The 20,942-nt window shown below is 39.9% G+C and overlaps 1 protein-coding gene across 1 annotated transcript; it reads right to left on the bottom strand.

The window, feature by feature from the left end:
- Positions 1-1,722: 1,722 nt before the first annotated feature.
- LOC125761565 (zwei Ig domain protein zig-8-like) lies at positions 1,723-18,531 on the bottom strand. The gene is made up of 9 exons (XM_049422794.1): positions 17,290-18,531; positions 13,443-13,773; positions 8,687-8,844; positions 7,541-7,618; positions 6,852-6,984; positions 6,647-6,766; positions 6,399-6,504; positions 6,082-6,179; positions 1,723-3,648 (listed from the first exon to the last, which is right to left on the bottom strand). The coding sequence occupies exons 2-9, from the start codon at positions 13,510-13,512 to the stop codon at positions 3,386-3,388; spliced, it is 1,026 nt and encodes a 341-aa protein (XP_049278751.1). The 5' UTR covers positions 13,513-13,773; positions 17,290-18,531; the 3' UTR covers positions 1,723-3,385.
- Positions 18,532-20,942: the final 2,411 nt, after the last annotated feature.

Genomic DNA, 20,942 nt, shown 5'->3' with positions numbered 1-20,942 from the left:
AAAAGGAAAAAGCTCGTTGCTTATTGGGTTGGTACCGTTCCCGGACGCGGGTTGCTCCGGGCGCAAGCAAACATTGTTCCCATTTTCCGGCCCATGTCTGTGACCATGGCTCAGATCAAAGATCATTCGTTTGCACCCGAACAATAACATTATACTTCAAAAACATCCCATTCCGAAGGTTTTGTATGGTAGCGTACAATGCAGAACGGGACGAAGGATGGTCTGTCGCACTACAGCAAGCAATTAAGGTGAGCAGTTATAGTTATTTCTAGGTTATTTCGTGACCTCCGTTCACTCGCTGCTGTCCATCGTTGGGATGTTTTGTGCAAACAGGAGAAAAGGGGAAGAAGAAAAAAACCAAGACACACTTCCACAAGCAACCTTTTCCTGATCGCTTTCAAAAAGGGGAACAAAGTGGTCATTGTTCGTTCCCGTGTCATTCGTCGGGTAAGATTTATCTTGCCTGCTTTGGAAGCGTACAAATGGTGAGCGTTGCCCACCATGCGTTGGATGCTGTAAGCGTTATTGTATGGATGTTGTTTTGGCACGGTTCTGTGCCCGTACGGATGTAGCGAATGTTGCAGTGGAAGGTTATTAGGACAATCAGCCAACTAGCCAAGCGTTATTCAGTAGGCCTGCTTAAAATAACGAAGTCGCTTCAACATTTACCGCATATCCAGGCAGGTTGGAGAAGAATAATCATCAAAATTACGTCATAATGGGGCTAGTCTGAGTTTTGGCAATCGAGAAACGAATGCATCGCACACACATTCGTATTCAAAAGCAGCCATAAAAGGTGACATTAATTTAGGTCAAATAGCAAATTTGTTGTCTTGTTTTTCCTATATGAAAGGACAAAACAGAAACAAAGTCCTTCAAGATAAAAATACTTAATTTAAAATAGTTTTTAATGGACTATAACGTGACGAAAAATCTTCATTCCTAATTAATATAAGATTACAATCACGTTGAGCTGCACGCGGCCACGACGGTTGAGCACTTTTTCGGAACTCAAAACCTTAGCCAATCAAGAGTAATTTTGAGTGATTTGCGTTATAAGGGAAAATCTGGCTCTTTGATAAAAGTCTCAAATAATGTTGCAACAATTTTTGCTGACAATTGCTGCTGACGAAAAGAGAAACACTATGTCCACCGTGAGTGATTGTTTGAGATACAAAACTTGGAAGAAATCCTTAAAAGAAAACGGAGCCTTTGGTTTTGGTTTTTTTGTTCAGGCAGCCTTAATCTTAAAACATGTTTTCTCGCAAAAAAAAGACAATTTCAGCAAAGTTTTTTTTTTGATAATTGAAACTCAAGCAACTGTGCGTTCCCAGACAAATCTGCGGGACTTATCGCACCTCGCCAAACACACAAAACCTTCATCTATTTGCTATCGCGTAAGGTCATCGTTATGCCCGTGGGAACTTTGGTCGAGTTTTCCGAAAAGTGAGTCCAAGAGTACAAATCAGTTTATCATTGGAATCAACAAAAGGTTTCTGTGGTAATAAAAGAACAAAGTGAAGATAACCCCAACAACTGAAGAAAAAAACAAGTCGCCAAAACCTGCAGTACAATAAATACCAATGGGATGGGATAAGAGTTTCTTTCGCGAAGCATTTACCTGGTGATATGCAAAAAGCAGGGAAAATATAAAAGTCAACAAAACCACCACCATCATCATCAGTATGTTGGCATTAGCATTCATCTTCTGTGTTTGTCTGGTTTTTGAGATAATCTCAAAGTTTATTTTCCCAAATAAATAGCTTTAATGCTGCTACCGCCCATCGCATTCCACGCAACTCGTCCTAAAGTAAGATCTCTGGATCTGATGTTCTTCACAAAAATTTCTCTATACGGTAGGGTTTCTGGGAGTCTGTGGGGGGAAAGAGGAGGGAAGTAAGGTGTACGGGGTGCAAGAGGAAGGAAGAGCGCCTACTGACGCTTGCCCCTTCAAAGGTCCGTTATCAATCCTAATGAAGTTTCGAATTGTACACGCTTGAATGTCGTTTCTTCTAATGTCGAAGCCGTGCGGTCGATGGTTTTTGTATGTTTTCTCTTAAATAATTTCACTCATTTTCTACCCCTATCTGGATGAAGTTAATAGTGAGACGGTTGATTCGATGAAATAAAATTACATTCTTTCTGTAAATTGTTGTTTTCTTTTGTTTTTATCTCTTAATTGTACCCTTCTTCATGACGCAGAGTTTCCTTCTGCTATCTAACGATTTTTTGTTTTGTATCTACACTTATGCCATCATGTTTTTAACTGTTCTCAACCCAAACCGACCGATCCGGCGTCTCTTATGCATTCAAATGATGTGTTTTTTTAGATGAACTAGGTTCTAATGAATCGAACGGGATATTTCACTCACTTTTTATTTTTCATCTTCTTTTCCATCTCATTGATCTAGTAGAATGTAACGTAAAGTCGTTGATGGAAATATTATTCACATTAATCATACACATTATTTTCCCTTTCACAACATACACCTTTCTGATAAAATCAACTCGATCGCTCACCTTACATAAAGTAAAAACTTCCTTGAAGCTTTCCTCTATTCCTTTTCAGATTTAAGCACAATCTTTGTGTTTCACTCCATTGCTTGCCATGTTTTTTCAGTCACTTTTAACACATTAAAACATTCCAAACCGAACGCGATCGGGCCCTTAACTTGGCGCCTACCACTTGGAACCTTTCGAGGGCGATGCTATGGTTGTGGTTTTTATTAAAAACTAACTCTTGCACAAAGGTTCGCAAAACGTGTGTACGGTACTGTATAACCCACTCCGGTGCACTCGCTAAGACAATGTGGGAAGAAAGGACTGGGAGAAAGGTTTGTTGGTTTGCTTTCGTTTGAATGTTACACTTACTTGTTCTATTCGTGTTGCACCCACACCTGGGTCCATCCGGAAAAACGAACGTTTCCCTTTTTTTCTCTTTTACCTTTGCCTTTTTGAAACATTGTTCAGCCGGAGGACCCAAGTGTTACTTTGCTTTGTATACTGCGTTCGGTGTTCGGGTTTTAGTTGCTGAATTGATTTCTTTTTATCGGTGAATGTCTTCGGTGTGTTTGTTTTTTTACTTTGTTCCATACCCCGAAGGGAGTGTCTTACTGTCAATTGTATGGAAGTATCATCACTTTTTAAACGCATTCATCGATCGTTAACAACAGTTTGTACGGTGTACAAGCATTTTTTTTCTTTCTTGGCTCGCTGTGAAGCAATCATTGTGTGGCGGGTTGTCTGCGGTTTTACCACCGTACCGTGATTGCAGCATTACCGTGAATAATGTGTAGCACCTGGGTTTTCCGTTGCAATTGCAAAATGCACCCTTCGGTCTCTTTTCGGTCTCGCACCCGTCCGGACACACTCCGGCACGCTTGCATTACGCGCTGGACGAAGATGCTGGTGTGCCGACGGGACGGTCCGTTATCATCTTACACACGGCCAACGTGCACGGGATGGGTCGCGATGGGTGTTGAAAATCTATCGCCCGCGGTTTGACGAAGGTGTTGAGATCGGTTCGATGCCAAACGAGCGTTAGCAATACCACCATCAGCATCGTCGCCGTTAGCAGCTGTACGCTCCGGTGTTGATCTTTGTTTGCGGTCGTAGCACAGCCACGTTGCATCGCCGCCGGATGCTCGCCTGGGGAAGGGAACGAAAAAAACACAAAGATAGTGAAGATGTGATGAAAGCAGTGCCCGTTCTGTATGCCGTGGGACAAACATTTTTCCTGGATTTGAGGTTGAGGGAAAAAAACATAATCGAAAACAAATTTTCATTTGCACAACGAGTAAGATAAAACGCTTTTTGTGTCGTATTTTGGAAGGAAAATATCCGTCCATGGAATGCTGTGTAGGTTTACACTGATAACTTTCCCTCAGTTCGTTGCATCGATGGAATCGAGCTGTATAAGACGATCATCAATCTGCATGAGAACAAAGGCTGACTGTTTCGTGTGTTTGCAAGCGAAACGAATGATGGTTTTGAATGATTTCGCTCAGTTTACAGTAAACCACGACAACAAGCGTTGATATCGATTGTCAAAGTACACTCAAAAGACGTTGAAAACTAATGTTTTATTTAGACAAGGAATATCAGTAGTTGAGCAGACTATGTAAACTGAAAAAGCAATAAAAATGGCTAATAACAAAAGTTGGAAAAGAAGTTCGATTGGCACTTTTTCCGTTTCAAACGAAACTGTTTGATTTCATTGTATTTTTCCGCAGTATTTATTAAGCTGCGTCCACTGTAAAATATTTTCGAAGACGTTTCCAGTTGTTGAAAATTAGCATTATGAGAAATTGAATTTTTTTCCATTTCAACCTCTCCCAAAATGTAACAAAAAAGAATATTGTTGTAGCAAATGTAAATGTTTGCCTCATAATGCTATTTTTGCTCCACCAAAAACGCTGCTGTGGAAATGGCCACATTTTTATGACGTTGTCATATCCTTTCGCATTAATGTTGCATCTGCGACCTGCTGCATTACACCCGGTACGATTACATTGTCCACCCGACTACATTAGCACAAACACGCTGTAGCACGGATTTTAGTTGCGAAGGATTTTCATACCATGCTGTTTCGGCTTATACAGCTTTCTCTCTTCGAGTAACAAACCTCACCGTATGGAAGCACCATTTCCATAAACGAAAATCATTTAGTGTTGCGAGTGCGTTAAGACTTGCGCCTCTCGCTTGCTAAAGAGTGTTGAGATAAAGCAAAAAGAATAAAACAAAAAATACAAAAACCCATGTTAAAGACCATGCTCAACGCTACACGAAAATGAACATTTCTGGTTCAGCAGCTAGTTTTCGTGGCATTTTTCTTCGTCTTGCACTCGGCAGTCGGCATGTGTTCTTCACTGAACAGAGAGATAACAATTATGTTTCTTTTTCTTGCGCACTACTTGTGTAAGCCACCCAACTCGTCGGTGCAGAATTCGTTCCTTCCCGTGTTGCATCAGCGCGGACTAACACGGGATGCTGCTTAACAGCACATCATCATAATAAAGCCTTGCCACCGGTGCCTCAACGTTTCGCGACCTCACCCGACCACTTTTATTAGGAAGTTGGAACGATCCTTTTCGGTGCAAGTTCACCTTTCCACTTCGCTGTATTAACTACAAAAGATATTATCATCTTTTCAGACCGGTTCCGTACCGTTGGGCCGGGGGTCGACCGAAGACAACCGTGAACAAAAACCCATCTTCATGGTCTTAGCAGCTGGCATTTTGGGGAGGTGAACGAGAAGTGCACACTTTGTAGCTTTCATCTCAGAATGATGGATCATCAAAATAATTCTTTTCTGTTTTAATACTCTACTCATTGTCTTTAGAGAACCATTTCACGTTTGTTTTGAGAAACAAACACTGTCAGTTTTTACGTTTATTTATGTGTTTTAAACAAGACAAGAAATGATATTTTAAAAAGCAAAATAGAGACAGGTTTCAAGTTTTGCTCGTATTTCGTCAATAAAACATTTACACTTTCATTCCCGGAAACAAAAACCCTTTAGCAAACCAATTTGTAAATTGAAATTAACTAATTTTATTTGAACAAATGTGGCACTACTCGGAAATTGTTAACGAAACGTTTTGTCCAAAGCCACTTGCATTCCTTCACGATTGTAATTTAAACGTGACTGAAATTCATTCCCAAAAAGCCAATTGGTGCGTTGGACAAAAACCGCAGTTCGCATTTGGCATTTGGAATTAAGTATTTAATTTACCGAATATCAACATCACTCAATTACTGCATCGATGCTCAGCATTCCACACTGGGTTGGTTTTCCCCAATTTGCCAACCGAAAACGTTCTGTACATAACGAACAGTTCAATTGCATTTTCATTTGCACCCTTTGCGTAATTTACTGTCATTTGCTCGATAAACAAAATGGTTTTTATTTCGATCAAATTTAATTGACGCACTATAATCGTGTTAAAATACAACACATACTTCTCTCATTGAGAGACAGAAAAAAAACTTTTACTGAAGAATGTTAATATGTAAAATTTGGGGTTTGGAAACATTGCTATCGGTAGTAAGCAAATAAGACAGCTTTGTAATTAAGCTTACCATTTATCACATGCACCATCACGCTGGTTCCATCCGCTGACGTTGGCAGACACGTGTAATTCCCCGAATCGGACAGCTTGGCATCGAGAATTTTCAGCCTGAAACATACACAAATAAACCCCATTTTAATGCGGCAATTTAAGTATGTAAGTGTGGTTGAGTCGGCTATACAGCGAACGAGATTATGGTCGACGAACAATTGCCGGTGGCATGATTGATTGTGGGAGAAGCAGATGACAGCAAAATGGGGAAACATATTATTCGGAAAAAGGGTTTTTGATCCCCGCGACCCAACGCCAGTAGGTGAGGATGCTTACCGTGACGTGAGTGCCTCGGTCCACTTCAGCTCAACCGATATTCGATGTGGATATGCTAATGAAGGATCGTTGGGATGCAACTCGATGGGTTGCACAAGATTTGACCCTGCCATGGGTGAAAGAATGGGAATTGAAATTAATTAGCATACGGTAGAGTGGAAACTTTTATTGGGTTTTCACGGCGAATTGAATCGGTGAATGAGATGTTGCGCAATAATAAGATCACTGAAGATCATGACCTATCTTACCTCTGTACCAGTATATTGTCCCTAGATCATGTGGTCCCTGGCTAATGATGCATGTAAGCGTCACAATGCTGCCCATTTTTACGTATAGGTCCGTTGGTCCGAGGATAATCGCTTTAGCCTCTGGAAATGGGTAAAAGCGTTCAGAGGAAATTATTATTCAATCACGTGCGGGAGAGAGAGTTTTCAATAAAAATCGATTCCTTACCCACAACGTTCAGTCGAAATGCCATTGACATCTTTGGTTCGGTGTTTACCTGACACTCGTATATGCCGGAATCTCGCTGCTGGGCGAACTTTATTTGCAGCGTCCAATTTTCCGCCTTATCGGAACGTATCACCTAAGATAGTAGGATAACGATAGTTGAAGCGAAAGGAATGTATATTTGCAGTCAGAAATCATGGTTGGAACTAAGTTTTGTACTAAAAGATAATTGGTTAAATGGAATTGTTGTTTTTGACTTCTTAAAATATTCAGCGTCTTTGGACTTTCTAGTTTTGGTCAATACAAATGTTCTTCTTGGAACATCAATAAAAAAAAACATTCATCTGGAAAAGCCAAAGGCGTTTAACAAAAATCTTAATTAACTTATTCGTAGGTGGACACTTCGAGATGATGTTCAATACGGTGTACGTTATACAAGTGGAACTAATTGGTTTTCCTTACTATTGTTGGACGTTACTATTTTAGTTTAAAAATTTGTTAAAATTAGAGTCGGATTTGAAATAAGCGCAATTCCTCGTTTAGTTCTTCATCTTTTCCATCTCACTTCTAACAGATTTTTTTCAGCTCAGTAACTTTGTTGCACGATTCTTCACAATAAACATCTGATGGAAAATTCAGATAAACAACCACCGTAAAATTAAACATAATGCGACTGCGTTACCCACACTCACCTGAAATCGCTCATCCGATGTGTAGACGGCGGTCCCTGCTGAGAGGATGTGTAGATCTCGTTTCCTGATCCAGGAGACCTGTTGGCCCGGAAACGTGTTTTTATTTTGTATTTGTTATTTCAATGCCATTCAGAGTTTCAAAGCGAATGTGAAAATCAAGGGTGACCGAGAACAAAATGGGAACAAATTGAACGTGAAGCTAGAGAGGAATAGAAACATACACAAAGCATCCCCAAAAGGGCGAAACAAACAACTCGCATCGACAAACAAGACCCGCGGGACGGTGGCTAGGTAAATCAGGGGCCCAAAACCGTTTATTGAATTTTATTTGCACAGTCGTGCGCGAATAGAACCGAATGCAAATCACCAGCCCTGGAGTGATGGTGTGAGTACTACTGTCCTGTATGTTGTGAGTTGTTTCTTAAAGCGAAACAAGATGGAGGTGTGCGTTTTTCTTTTTTGGCACTGGGCCGCCTACACCCTGTTCTGACAGATAAATACGTGCCGCGTGATGATTGATGTGTTTATAAGAGTTGATAAATTTCCCCCGCCGCCTTAGCCCAAACCAATCACTGGGGAATAAGGAAGTGATTCAAGTGGAAAATAGCGGTAGGCAAAGTCGTTTATTTACGGTTCCTTTTTGGTGGATAATTTTGGTAAAGAATTTGAATTGTAAATTCGCTTCACAACCAGCCGTGGCGCTATGGTGATAGCAGTGAATGAGATTCATGCATATGATTAATTACAATCTAGAGCTGGCACGTGTGGAGGCCCTTTTTTGATTTTGGAAAGTAGCGTTGCACTTGACATGATACACGTGCCAGAGATGAGTTTTTGTTTGAAGTATCATTTGCGTTAATGTAATACCGCAACTCAATGTATCTTTTGAGCTTTAAGCTATAAGCTTTAAAAAGCTTTTGAGTCATTTAGTAAACAACCTTCCAGTGAAAGTTTTTGTAATTAACATGTCACGCAAATATTATTGCTGTTCTTCATCCATAACGTATTGCTGGCCCTACTTTTCATGTCATAATTCCTAACACTTGGAAATGAAATTAATTTCACCCGTAAAACCCACACATTTGATACATCTGTCGCCCTCGCTTCCCACCCAAAAACTCGCAAGATGCAAAACCCCATACTCACCGATTTGTCACCCATTTGCTCGACCCGACAGTTGATGAAAGCCGTCTGGCCGACGCGGGTCGTTATGTTCCGAGGCACATCGAAGTCAAAGTACGGATGGGGGGAAAATTTTTTGATGATTCTGTTTTCCTGCGGTGCCGGCAGATGATTAGCTACACCTGCGAAAAGAGAGATGAAAATGAGATACGCACCAACGAAAAAAAAACAGTGACTTTTGACAAAAGGTCATTAAAAAAAAACGATCCCTCGAGTGGCGTGATAGGACTCGTTAGGATTTGGAGGCTTCGAGCAATTGGATTATAGGTAGGTTCGTGGGAGTATATGTGTGTGTTTGAGTGGGCGTGAGGGTACCAATAATGTTTTCTGCGAATGACAAGTGGAACGTACGTGTGCCACGAATGATTGCAAAATGGATTCTATTATAAGGGGAATTGATGCTTTGCAAAGCCTTCCATGGGTAAAGCGAAATGATTTCTCATCCCGAAATCTCGTATGGAAAAAAGGAGAAAAAAATAACAATATAATCGTATGATTGTGTCCCACCCTAACAGGGTTCAACTTTGGGTAGGTTTGCCATTGACATCTTGACATGACACACAGCTTGAAACAACACGTGTTGATTACGGTTTATTTGTACCGAGAAATCGTTAAACGAAATTGGTTTTAATAAAGTTTGAGCAAAAAAAAGAAGAAAAGGAAAAAGGTCTTCGCACTTGGTGAGCCTGTTTTACATTAATATTTTCCTTGCCTGTTGGATGATCCATTTAATTTACTTTTTTTTAAACAATTACAAACCCATGCTCCATGTGTGACTATGTTGCCATTTCAACAATGTGATTATGCGTCCTTTTGCAATCATATTAATCAAACTAACACGCCGCCTGTCTGTTCGATCCGGCCCGACCAACAACAACAAAAAAACCGACGCTGCATCTTGCCCAACGCAAAGTGTACTCACAAATTTAATTATCCTTGCTTTGCCGGAACGCTCTGGAACACTGCCAAACGGTGTCCATCCCTCCCTCAGGGGGAGCATCGTTGGAGAGCAATTTATTTTGCTCATGTTTGAGCTTAACTAGGGGGCCAAATTAGACCCTTGGCTTGATGCTTGCGTACGGAAAAGTTTATTATTTCCGAACCCATATTCAACGCTCCCACGTCGCTTCTTGCTGTTAATGCCCGTGAGCATCTTCCATATCCGGATAAATGTCCACCACAACCGTCGGACGGAGGGCAAATGGTTTCCAGCACTCAGCTTTACCGTCTTATTCGTACTTGGTTTGAAACTTTGCCCAGATGTGACTAGTAAATCTTGTGCGAAAAGTGTTTGTTTGTGGATGTTAAACAAGGTCAGCAAACGATTTTATTGGTTGATGAACTTGGTGTAAGTTACTCAAACTCCTCATTAGTTCTGAGAAAATTGAGCGTGTAGAACATTCTTCTAAGGACCACATTTATTGATCGACTGTAGTCATAATGGTTGCTGTTATAAGCTTGTATACATCATTTAAAGAAAAAATGTTGAAACCTAAACATTTTTTACAAAAAAACTTGACATTCGATAGCTGTTCTTTATAATATTTATTTACCTTCGTTATCAAGATACCATTTGTGCAGTGTTTTTATATTTTCCCAGCAAAAATTTCATCCCTTCTTCCATGGTAAATAAAAACAAACAAACAAAAACGCCCATTTAATGGTCTCCTTACACCCTTTGGTTTGATTACACCCAATATCAGACTTTATTGAGACGCACACATTCCGCACAAACTTGCTCTTTTGTTCGTCTAATATTTTCCTCGGGCTTCACTTTCTATGCAGACAGACTGTAAGTTATGTTTCGTGCTGTGGAATTTTATTTCTTGTAGGTCATAAACCACTTAATAGGCAAACATGAAATGGTAGTATCGTACATTGTCCGCATGCCCAGGTTAGGGAAGAAGAACAATTTAGGACCTGCTTCTGCATTTCATCGAGTGGAATTATGGACATTTCTGCTATTTCTTCTATTTTTACATGCTTGATTGGGCAGTGTGTTTTATCACATGCCATTTTTTGTAACTCGACAACTTGACTTGAACCGCACCGGGCGTATGTTTGAAAGATTTTCCCTTTTTTTGGCTGGCAGACGTAATTCAAGTTGATTAAATTTATGTTTTGCAATCACCACCAGGAAAATAACGCTCTTTCCAGTGATTTACTGATAGCCCACAGATAACCAATGACTGGAAATTTTACTGATAGCAAAAAATTCCATCAAAAGCTTCTCAATTAAGCTTCAATAAGCTTTAATTTCGTTCAGTCAATCGATAATTGCTTGTTGATTGATGATTATCAACAGCAATTGATATTCGTCCCAAAAATCTACATCTGAACGATCCTAGCAAAAAAAAACGGTTTGTTTTTGTAAGCAAATATCTCGAAGCAACAAGATTAGATTGATTGATAAAATTAATTGATTAATTTTCCAAGCCATTGCGTACAGCAGCACCAATCATGATGCCCATGGTTGCCCATCGCGATGAAGATTGATAACAACTAATTGTCTTCGCTCCATGTTTTTGAAGAGGTTGGCTGAGGAAACTACCACATATTTGACCATTTTAGGAAATTTTATCGTTTCTATTGCTCAGTTTTTCTTTCTCCTTATACGGAGCAAAATCATTTTACTTCGTTATCTGTTTGTAATATCGATTTGTGGTAGACCCATACTATAATGAAATGTCCTGCAGTTGATGTCTGCATGAGCATCGCGCATTATAATGCTTCGCTGAGCTCCTGATTGCTTTTAGCTGATTGGATATTCAAAATGAAGTTAGCCCTGCCTGAGAGCTTTTTAAAAATAGTTTTCTGTTATGATTTTACGGAAAAATAGCAACCCTTAAAACCTCAACGAGTGATTGTGTTTTTTTTTGTTGCTTCTGTCGATTATGTAAAATACAGGAAGCCTATGGATCAATCTACCCAACGAAACCATTCCACTAGGAAGTAATTTTGGAAAGATTTTTTTTTGTTATTGCATCTCCCAGCTTACGAGCCATTCACAGCATGTGTCACCAACAGTTTCATGTCATTGCGTGTATTTAAGGCTAAACAAAAAAGTAAAGTCTTGTAAAGTCTGCCTCGGCATTTGCTCATCTTGCAGCACTGATATGCAAAATCCTCGTCAGACGATGCTTGAGACGAAGCATGTTAATGTCCCGTGACGGATGGCTCTCGTAGTCTCCGCTCCGTATTCTGCTGCAATAAATCCACCAAAGGGATGGTACGGGAAGGTACAGGACCTGCCGCAAAAGGGTTTAACCGTTGCTTCCTCTCAGAAAGGCAACTTCTTACCACTCGCTGACGTTTGGTGTGCCATTTAGCCCTCATTTCGGGTAAGGGCACAGCATTTGACGCAGCAGACGAAACCCATTTACCACGGTCGCAGACGATGCAGCAAACTCGGCACTACCGAGCTTAGCCTGTCGGGCTCGATGGGCTTGAATGAAATGCACTCCTCGTGAAGGTGAAGGATGTACTTTTGAGCTTTGAGCCACTTGCTTCTTGGCATTCGTTCGCACCCAGCATTGGGAAGTCCCCTTGCAGGCGGATTGTTTGGCTTTGCTACTGCTGCTGTTGCTGGTAAAATAACACTTGACGCTTGAAGAGTACTCGCCAACTGACATGATGGTAGCAGGAAATTCAGTCCATCCGGAAACGAGACACGGATGGAATTTATGATGCAGTGTAAACTCGGGAGCGTGAAACTTCGTCGGTGCATTTATTTATATTTGCGTCTGTAGTGTAGAGTTTTATTTATTTATTTTATACTGATTCACATCCGGCAAATGCTATTTTTTGCGTTTACAGACAGATGATGTGGTAAGATTTTTAATTTTACATAGTAAAATAAACTCCGGTTGTTATAGTTAACTATTTGCTGTACGAAAACAGATCAAATCGTTCCATGGTCCGATGGTCAATTGCAACGCTCAATTTGCACATTGATGAGGTGAGTAAAATGAAGGAAATGTCCAATGGTAACAGTTGGTCCGAAGTGGTGTATGAAGACATTAGAATTTAGGGGGTAACGTTTTTGCTTTTTTAGCAACTGTTGGTAGATTTCCACTCTCGCTCTCTCTTCTTGGCTTAACGAGGTCATGCTGAACATTTCTTTCTTCTTAGACATACTTTAATCAAGTATTAAGTAGCCATTTAGAAACATCATTTAACCAAGAAAAACTTTTAAAAATGATTATCCAAATATGAAAAAGCTTATGTTTTATACTTGACTGTTATGTACATTCAAAATTTAATAATGTGCATATACACGCAATTCCATAAACTCACAAACAATCCGGTTGTATCTTTATCCTATTTCACGAAAAAAAACATGTCGACTTTATAATTATGTTCATTATTGAAATGTTGAAAAACATCTGACACTAGTGGATGAGATAACATCCTTCAATTTACATTTGAAATCCCCTTCCAAATTCAATCGAATTCACATTAACGTCGTTTTGTTACTGGCTAATGGATTTTAGATCCTATCATTGGTGATAATAAAGCGACCGAGCCTTCATTGGAAATGTGGTTGATGACCCATCGTGCCCTGAAGTTGTATAGAAAACTGGATGAACATTGATAAGCCGCAGTTGAAAAGTATGCTCTTTGAATGATCAATTTATGGAAATGAAACACCCGGCCAGTTTGAATTATCGATGATATTTGAAAGGTTCTGCTTACTTTGGGTTGGCTTGTTGTCACTTACCCATTGCGTTGTGATGGTTAAAATGCAGATTTGCCAGTACGAATAATCCACCTATGATGATATTCTGCATTTTTATCTTCGATTCGGCACTGTACGGTCATTCATTTTACCAACTCCAAAAAAACCACTAAATGAAGCTCACAAATAGCACGTTATCGACCTGTCGCACTGTGGACTTTATCACCGGTAAATGTAACCACTGAATGGAATAATTTTACCAGCATCGCAGATTGCACTATTTACCACAAACATTACAATTCCGGATGGTGTGTAATTTTAATCCATTGATGTGGTTGAAATTTAAGCACGAAACACCTTTGGTCGACTGTTTCTGAAATTAGAAAAAGGGAAATAAATCATTTGTAAATGGAATATTGTCTATCATCAATGTTTCATTATTTAAAAAACTAATTTATAAAGTAGATGAAAAAAGGAGTGGAAAACATCTATTTTGAGCTAGAATTTGTAAACAAGTTGTTTTTGAAACGGTTCCATCTCCCATCAAACGAGTCTTCACAGGTAGCAAGATGCAGAATTAATCATTACAATCCAAGAACAAGAACAGAAACGAGTTAGTAGAAGCAAACGAAAAAAAGTCCTTGAATAAATTATAAAGTACAAATCTACAGTGAAACCATGAAGGTGAAAGCGTTCAGCTGGAAAGCACTCCAGGCACAACATTTACCGAGAAGTACGAAAGGCAAACCGTGGTGGAAATCTCTGCACCAAAACAAGCAATCACAGAACCAAAGTTTCTGCGGCGCTGAATTAATCAGAGCTTTGGCAGAAATGGATATAAACGCGATAAGCTGTTCGCTTCTCATCTTCGTGCGCGAAAGCATCGATGAAAACAAGTTTGGTTTAATTTTGTTTATGAAGTTTTGGCATCGTGGCGCTCGCCGGTTCAGTTGACTTTGCCTGCTTTTTGCGAGGTTGGATTATTGGTTGCTAAGACTGATTTTTTTTCTTCCCCTCGTGTAACGGTCTTGATCATACGAGGATCCGTGAAAGAAGGATACAGCTCGTCTTATACAATTAGACAACTTTTCAGCATAAACATTAACCGAAAGTCGGAAGCAAATGGCACTACCGTCAAGGGCACTATGTCGCAAATTTCAATGGCTTTGTTTTCGCACAACTTTCTTGGGAAGGTTTTTTTTGTTTGTTGCCCCTTTTTTGCCACTCGAAGAAAAATGCAGAACCAAACATCACAAAAATTCGTATAAATATCCGCTTGAGATGGTACTCGGCATGCCGCGATGGAAAGTTCGCATTTGCTAAGGCGTTCGCTAAGCCTGACCTTTGACTTTACAGAGGGTGCGGTCGTATCTTCATTTCCCCCGAGAGTACCATTTGCACCTTATGACAACAGTGCCCGATAAGCGTTAGCTCTAAATTAGTACTTTTTATAGTAAACTTTCTCCCATCGTCGTTATTGTTGTAAAACGCATTGCTCGGAGGCGGGTCGGTGTGTTTGATTTTTGTTTTTTAAGGGAAAAAAAACTTTGAAATGTTATCACTGCCAAGAGCAATACACCCCAACCCCATGCATACATGCGGATTCAGTGGGAAAGCAATAATCGAAATAAGTTGTTGATTTTATCGCACGAATCAGCTCCGGTTGGCGCATTTATTTGTCTGTAGAATAACCGTTTGCTTCAACTTTTAAACCCTGGAGTTATGTTTTTTCCCTTCGAGCAGTGCGGTGTTTGGACACAAACAAGGTTTTTTCTTACCGTGGGAAAGATTTAAAGTATGCTTAGGGGAGAGAGATAGAAAAAAGGAGTTTTCAAACTTTTGGGAAGTTGGTTTTGCGAACGTGTAAAGTACCGTTTTCGACTTCCTGTTTCAGTGACAGATACAAGACTGAAGCTGTTTGTGTTTAACAGCAAACGTAACGGGATTGATACACTAATACCATCGAGTTGGCTTTAGATTTAATCTTTAAGCCATGTTAGTAGTTGCGTTGAGTGAACTTTTCACTTTACCTTAAGGGATGGAGTGAAGTTATCAATTTGTTTTCCTTAAAGATGATTGGAAAACACAAGCAACTGTGACAACCGAACAACTGTTTATAAGTTTTATGTAATTAAATACCATTTACTTTATGAAAAATTCAAAATTCAAGAAATCGTCTTTTATGGGTGTCAAACTTCAACTCTGATCGCATGTATACTCGATTTTACTGATGCTGTTTTTATAGTAAAATGGCGCAAAAATTACGACATCCTTGTGCTTCGATTTGGTTAAGCCATTTCCTTGTATTCTAATGCTAAAGCTTATTATTGTAATAATCGTTTTCTCGTATCCTATTATCTAAGTAACCGTGTGAGTTTTGGAATAGAGTAGAAGTAGAATCACTTCTATGGAAAAACCTTTGATGAAAATGACTCGTTACAATTTGATTAACGGAGTGATGTTAAAAAAACCCCCCCGCACAGCACCGTTCTGTCGCATTTTTCATCCACTTACTCAACTCGACTCGATGAATTAAAGATTAGAACGTACGAGCGAAATGATTAAACAACATCCGTTTCAGCGACGCAGCAGGCAACAACTGTCATACCTGCGGTGCGGTTCGCTAGTGGTCTGTAATCCGAGCGCCGCGTCCGTTACTAAGGCGAGATGCTACGATCCACATGCGACCACATTGTACACCGGATTGTGTGCAGGATTTCGTCCGTACACGGTTCTCATCGTACCCAATTTGCATATGACTGCAATGTAGACTGCCGGCGATTTTTCGATGCTGTTATGCTGTTGTTGCAGAAGTTGCTTTTTATCCCACATTCATCTTGTACGCATCATCAAGGACGCCTGCTGGGGAGACATGCCCACATTGATTCGTGCTTTCCGATGGGAAACAGTGGAAACAGTCAGCTGGTGCTCATACGTCGCTACACACGTAATTCGAGCGGGAAAACATCCGCATACAGACAGCCATATACGCACACACGAGCTGTACAATCTGTGCTCGTGCTATACGCATTGGGAAGTGGATCGAAAACAAACACATGGCAAGTTCATTTAAATGGAATGTGATAGACAAACGCGTAAGAGTGGTAAAGGATTTCGAACTTATCGATTGAGAGTATCGATTACTCGTAGATGGGTTTTGGTTCGGGAATATTTAATCTTAAAGAACGGTTTGCATGAAGACCTGCACACGGTTGAAACGAAGATCTTTTGGATTATTTAATAGATAAATTGTTTTGTTTATTGTTTTTAAATTTTACAAAAATACAATTTACAACTAGTTAATTCAATCGATAAGTGGTTAATAAATATAAACCACCAAATATTTATCAATAAAATCAGCTTATCAGGCTGCGCTTTATCGTTGGATAATTTATGCAAATTCTATTTACACCATTTCCATAACTTCATACTCATTCGTACAACAACCATTTGGAATTCAATCATAACACCTACGTGCGTCCCTTTTCTAGGTGTAAAGAGCGCCAAACTGGCGACACCTAGTATCAAGTAGGTTTGAAACTGGAACACACATACTCACGCAAACCGATCGTACGAATTGTCCTTTTGCCGAGGGAGAATCATCAATAGAAACTCTTATTGAGTACGTGACCACATTAACATAACATAATCAATTTGCTCTTTCCAACCAACTTGTAGTTTTCCGATCCGACAAGATCGAATGATATTTAAGGTGGATAGGGAAAGCGTAAATAGGGGCGTAAAATTCGTCGAAAATATGCTAATTTAAACGAAATACATAAGGTTCAATAACAGATCAAGTTTGGAATTTAATGTCCATTGGAGGGCCTTTCTTGGAATGAGGGTTTAAATACATTTACACAAATGGAAAGTTACTAAACTGATTTACCTTGGAAGGTTTTTGAGATGCTTTACTTCTTTGCTTTTAACTCCGTTTGATGTACACACTTTCGTCGGCTGATCATTAACATAACAATACTGCTGTTGAAAGCAATCAATAAAAGCTGAACGGTCTTGTCGCGTACAAATTTATTTACTCAGCACAACCATTGATTAGTAATCAACAACTCGTTAGCGCATCTTTTGATGGAACTAATTCTTTTATAATAATTTATAATACTCTGTTAAGATTTCCACAAAAATTTCACCCTTTTCATGTGATTTTTAAATATAGATATTGTTGATTGTATTGCCGTTTACCACACTATCACAATCACACATGTTTATTCCTTCAATAAATCCTTCAATCGTACGTGGAACCAATGACGAGCACACACTGCCGCTAACAATTGCTTATCGGCTTAAAGTATTTCCACAATTTGTTTCCATCAATCGAACTGCTTTTGGGATCCACTTTCACCACGATATTACGCAAAATGCGGTAATCCAACATCAATCAAAGAAGAGCACCTGATCACTTTCGCCGCACAACGGTACAACGTGTTACACAAGCACTAGTCAAAATTCGCGCACGACACTCCTTTCTGGTTTGATGTAACTCGAATGGTAACCGCTTTCCGCAACCGATAACCGAGACGAGGGAAAAGCAAAAAAAACAACCGTCCGTTTACTGTGAAAGGTATCCGAAACGAACGTTCCACGTGGAAGCCGAATTTGCAAACATCGACAGAAACCGCTCGATTTGCACTGATGTTGACTGCGCTAAAGCAGTATTGCCGAGGTACCAGTCCAGACATGCATGGGGAACTCATCGTGGAACTCAGGACAAGTCCCGCGCATTTTTCTAAATGTGTGCTCTAGTGCTCGAGTGGAAATTGCCGCTGAGTGCCGATATTGTACTAAAAGAGTTCTGTGATAAACAGCTGAAATTTCCCGAATACACGAAGGAAGGAACGGAGAGTGACACGAATGCGTGCTCGGAACCGTTGTACTAAATATGTGAGTGAGCGTCAGCTGATGGAAATGGTTCGTGTGCGAGTGCACTGTAGCACGTGTTAGTCTTGCCAGTAGGGTTGAAGCAAATAGAAGCTATTAGTTTTGTTTATTTCAAACATTTGCATCAAGTCACAGTCTGTTCTGAAAGGAATGGAAAACTTTATGGGACATAAAAATTAAAATTATTAAAATATTAAAAACATTAATCACAGGAGAAATAAATATTAAAAGTACTAGGCGCCTCCATCTGATCTAGTGTTTCAGAACTAGTGTGTTGTTCTATCCTGTTTTGAATGGAATTGAGAAACTTTAAGGTTACATAAACATAATGAAGGAAAAAAATTTAAACATTCAATATTTTTGACTCGACCTGCTCATTCGTATTTGAATAAAAAGCAATAAAAAGAAAAAAAAATTATATTAAAAGTACTAGGCGTCTCCATTTGATCGTCTGTACGAACATTTGTTCTGTTTTGAATTTGTTTCGGAAGAAATGAAAACCATTTTATGAGTGCGCACCAATTCTAGTTCTTGAAACTTTAAAAACATTAAAAATTGAAGAAATGAATATTAAAAGTACTAGGTGCCTCCATCTGATCAAGTTTATTAGGTTTATTAATTTTTTTTAAACTTTATGGGTTTATTGCCTTTATCTAGAACTGGGTATCGTGAAAAGCTTGTATAGCTTGAATAAATATATGTAATAATCCTATGACAATTATTGTTGGGTTGCTTCTATTCAATAGAAGCTATGTATGACATCAACGCGACCATAGAAATACATCATTTTCCTATTCAATGTCAGTGTTCATGTTATTATAAGTTTGATAACATGAGGTTAATACGTGCAGTGAAGTCGATGTGGCTTGAAATGCCGATTTATTTGCATTTCAATAAATCCATCAAAATCAATAAAATCTATAAAAAACAAAAGCACATTTCCAACATGATCAAATAAAACTGATAATAATAATAATATCAAGAGCGTGTAATAGTAAAAAACAGGTATTGTATAAAGTTTTACAGCAAGTGTGATCTTGTAATAAACTTATCACACAGTTGTTCATCATAACATACAGCTACAAGGATGCTGTTGCCTGTGCGGCTCAACCGTTACCATATTTCCCACGTGAGTCCAATTTAACGAAATTGTTTGGGTGAAACCACATCGTCATTCCCGGAGGCGAGATGGTAGAACGAAAAAAAGTGAAAGCAAAAAAAAAAGGAAAGAAATCCCCATCCCGAGATCGACACTTACAATTCATAACGATGGTCAACAAACACTTCGGCAGTAAGCATGAAAATATGGGCCAAACAGCCCAAAACCGGGCCCAAGCGCCACACAGACGTAGCTCGTGAAATAAATCACTGTTTGACGGTTTCCGCCTCACTGAGCAATATTTCGCATTTCATTTCGACAGCACCAGGCAACGGATCGCATTGTTCTCGGCACTCTCCCGTTCGTCCGTGTGGCCTGTGTGGTTTGTGTTCTGGGCAGGAAACATCAGCACCCCCAAAAAGTGGAGAAAAGAAAAACGGAGCAACAACAACGACACAAAAAGAAAAACGTGCTCAAATGTGTAATCCCCTTGCCGAGTCTCATTCCACCCGGGTACCCGGGTATAGTTTCGCTCGACTGGAGTCAACCGTTCAGCTGACATCGGTAGAAAGTGGCTCCGGGATCTGCCGACCGGAAACCAAAGACGATGTGCCTGCTACGGCGAAAGGCGACAGATGGACAGTTGGTACTCGCTATCGAATGCGCACGTCATGTCAGCAGTCACCGCGTGGCCTAATTTTCGGACACGGAAGGCCCTATCGAATCGCGGAACTACTACTACTATTGCTATTACGGCCGATGCTCAATAATGCTGACGGGGGCTAAAAATGGGTACCAGGATCTTCTGCTTTTGCAGCAAACCTAGTCAAAAAAAAAAAAAGCGGGGGGAAGGCCAATTTTTGCGCCAGGCTCGTAATGTACTCCCGGCATATCCAATTGGATTAGACGCGTCAGTTCGAAGCTGCTGGCAGAAATGGAAACTTCGTACTCAAAGAGGATAGCTTCAACAAGTTCTAACTTCCCGGACGATGCTTGGTTCGCTTCCTGTCCCTCTCTATCTCTCGCTCACACTCCTTTTCGTTCATTGATTAGTACCGTCCGTTCACGCTGATGCTCCTCTATGAGCTTTCCAGTTTGATTCTGAACCGGCTTTTGCTAAGCAAGCGATAAAGTTTAGGCGTCTGCCAGTAGCAGTGTTACCGTAGGGCAGGCATTGGATTCTCCAATTACCCACCGAAACGAAGGTCTCCGGTTCAATTGACTGAGAGATTTGTTTAGTCTGATGGTTGCGCGCGTATGATTGCTAGTCAGTTGTGTATGGAATATGTGAATGATGCGATATCCATTCAGGAGGAAATTCCCCTGATTGGCACCTGGACACTCGTTGGTATAGTCCGGTTTGAAGCATAAAAAACAAATCGTTTGAATTAGAAATGAAACATCATGTGCTGAACTTTGAATCTGATTTGAAAAATAACCGACACGCGGGAATTGTGAAAAGCTTTAAGGCGAAATAATTAACATTATTGCCCTTTTAGAAAGAAGCAATAGTCTTTATGGAAATAATAATTTAGCCAGAAATGAAA

Source organism: Anopheles funestus, chromosome 2RL (genome assembly GCF_943734845.2).
Source record: "Anopheles funestus chromosome 2RL, idAnoFuneDA-416_04, whole genome shotgun sequence".
Taxonomy (NCBI): Eukaryota; Metazoa; Arthropoda; class Insecta; order Diptera; family Culicidae; genus Anopheles; species Anopheles funestus.
The sequence above is the reverse complement of the archived record's forward strand: the minus strand, read 5'-3'. Positions and strand labels throughout refer to the sequence as shown.

Coding starts and splice junctions, on each gene's coding strand:
- LOC125761565 (XM_049422794.1), bottom strand. CDS start 13,512: ATGCAGAATATCATCATAGGTGGATTATTCGTACTGGCAAATCTGCAT. Junction 6,985..7,540: donor CATCGGATGAGCGATTTCAG/GTGAGTGTGGGT, acceptor CTACTATCTTAG/GTGATACGTTCCGATAAGGC. Junction 6,180..6,398: donor ACCGAGGCACTCACGTCACG/GTAAGCATCCTC, acceptor TGTATGTTTCAG/GCTGAAAATTCTCGATGCCA.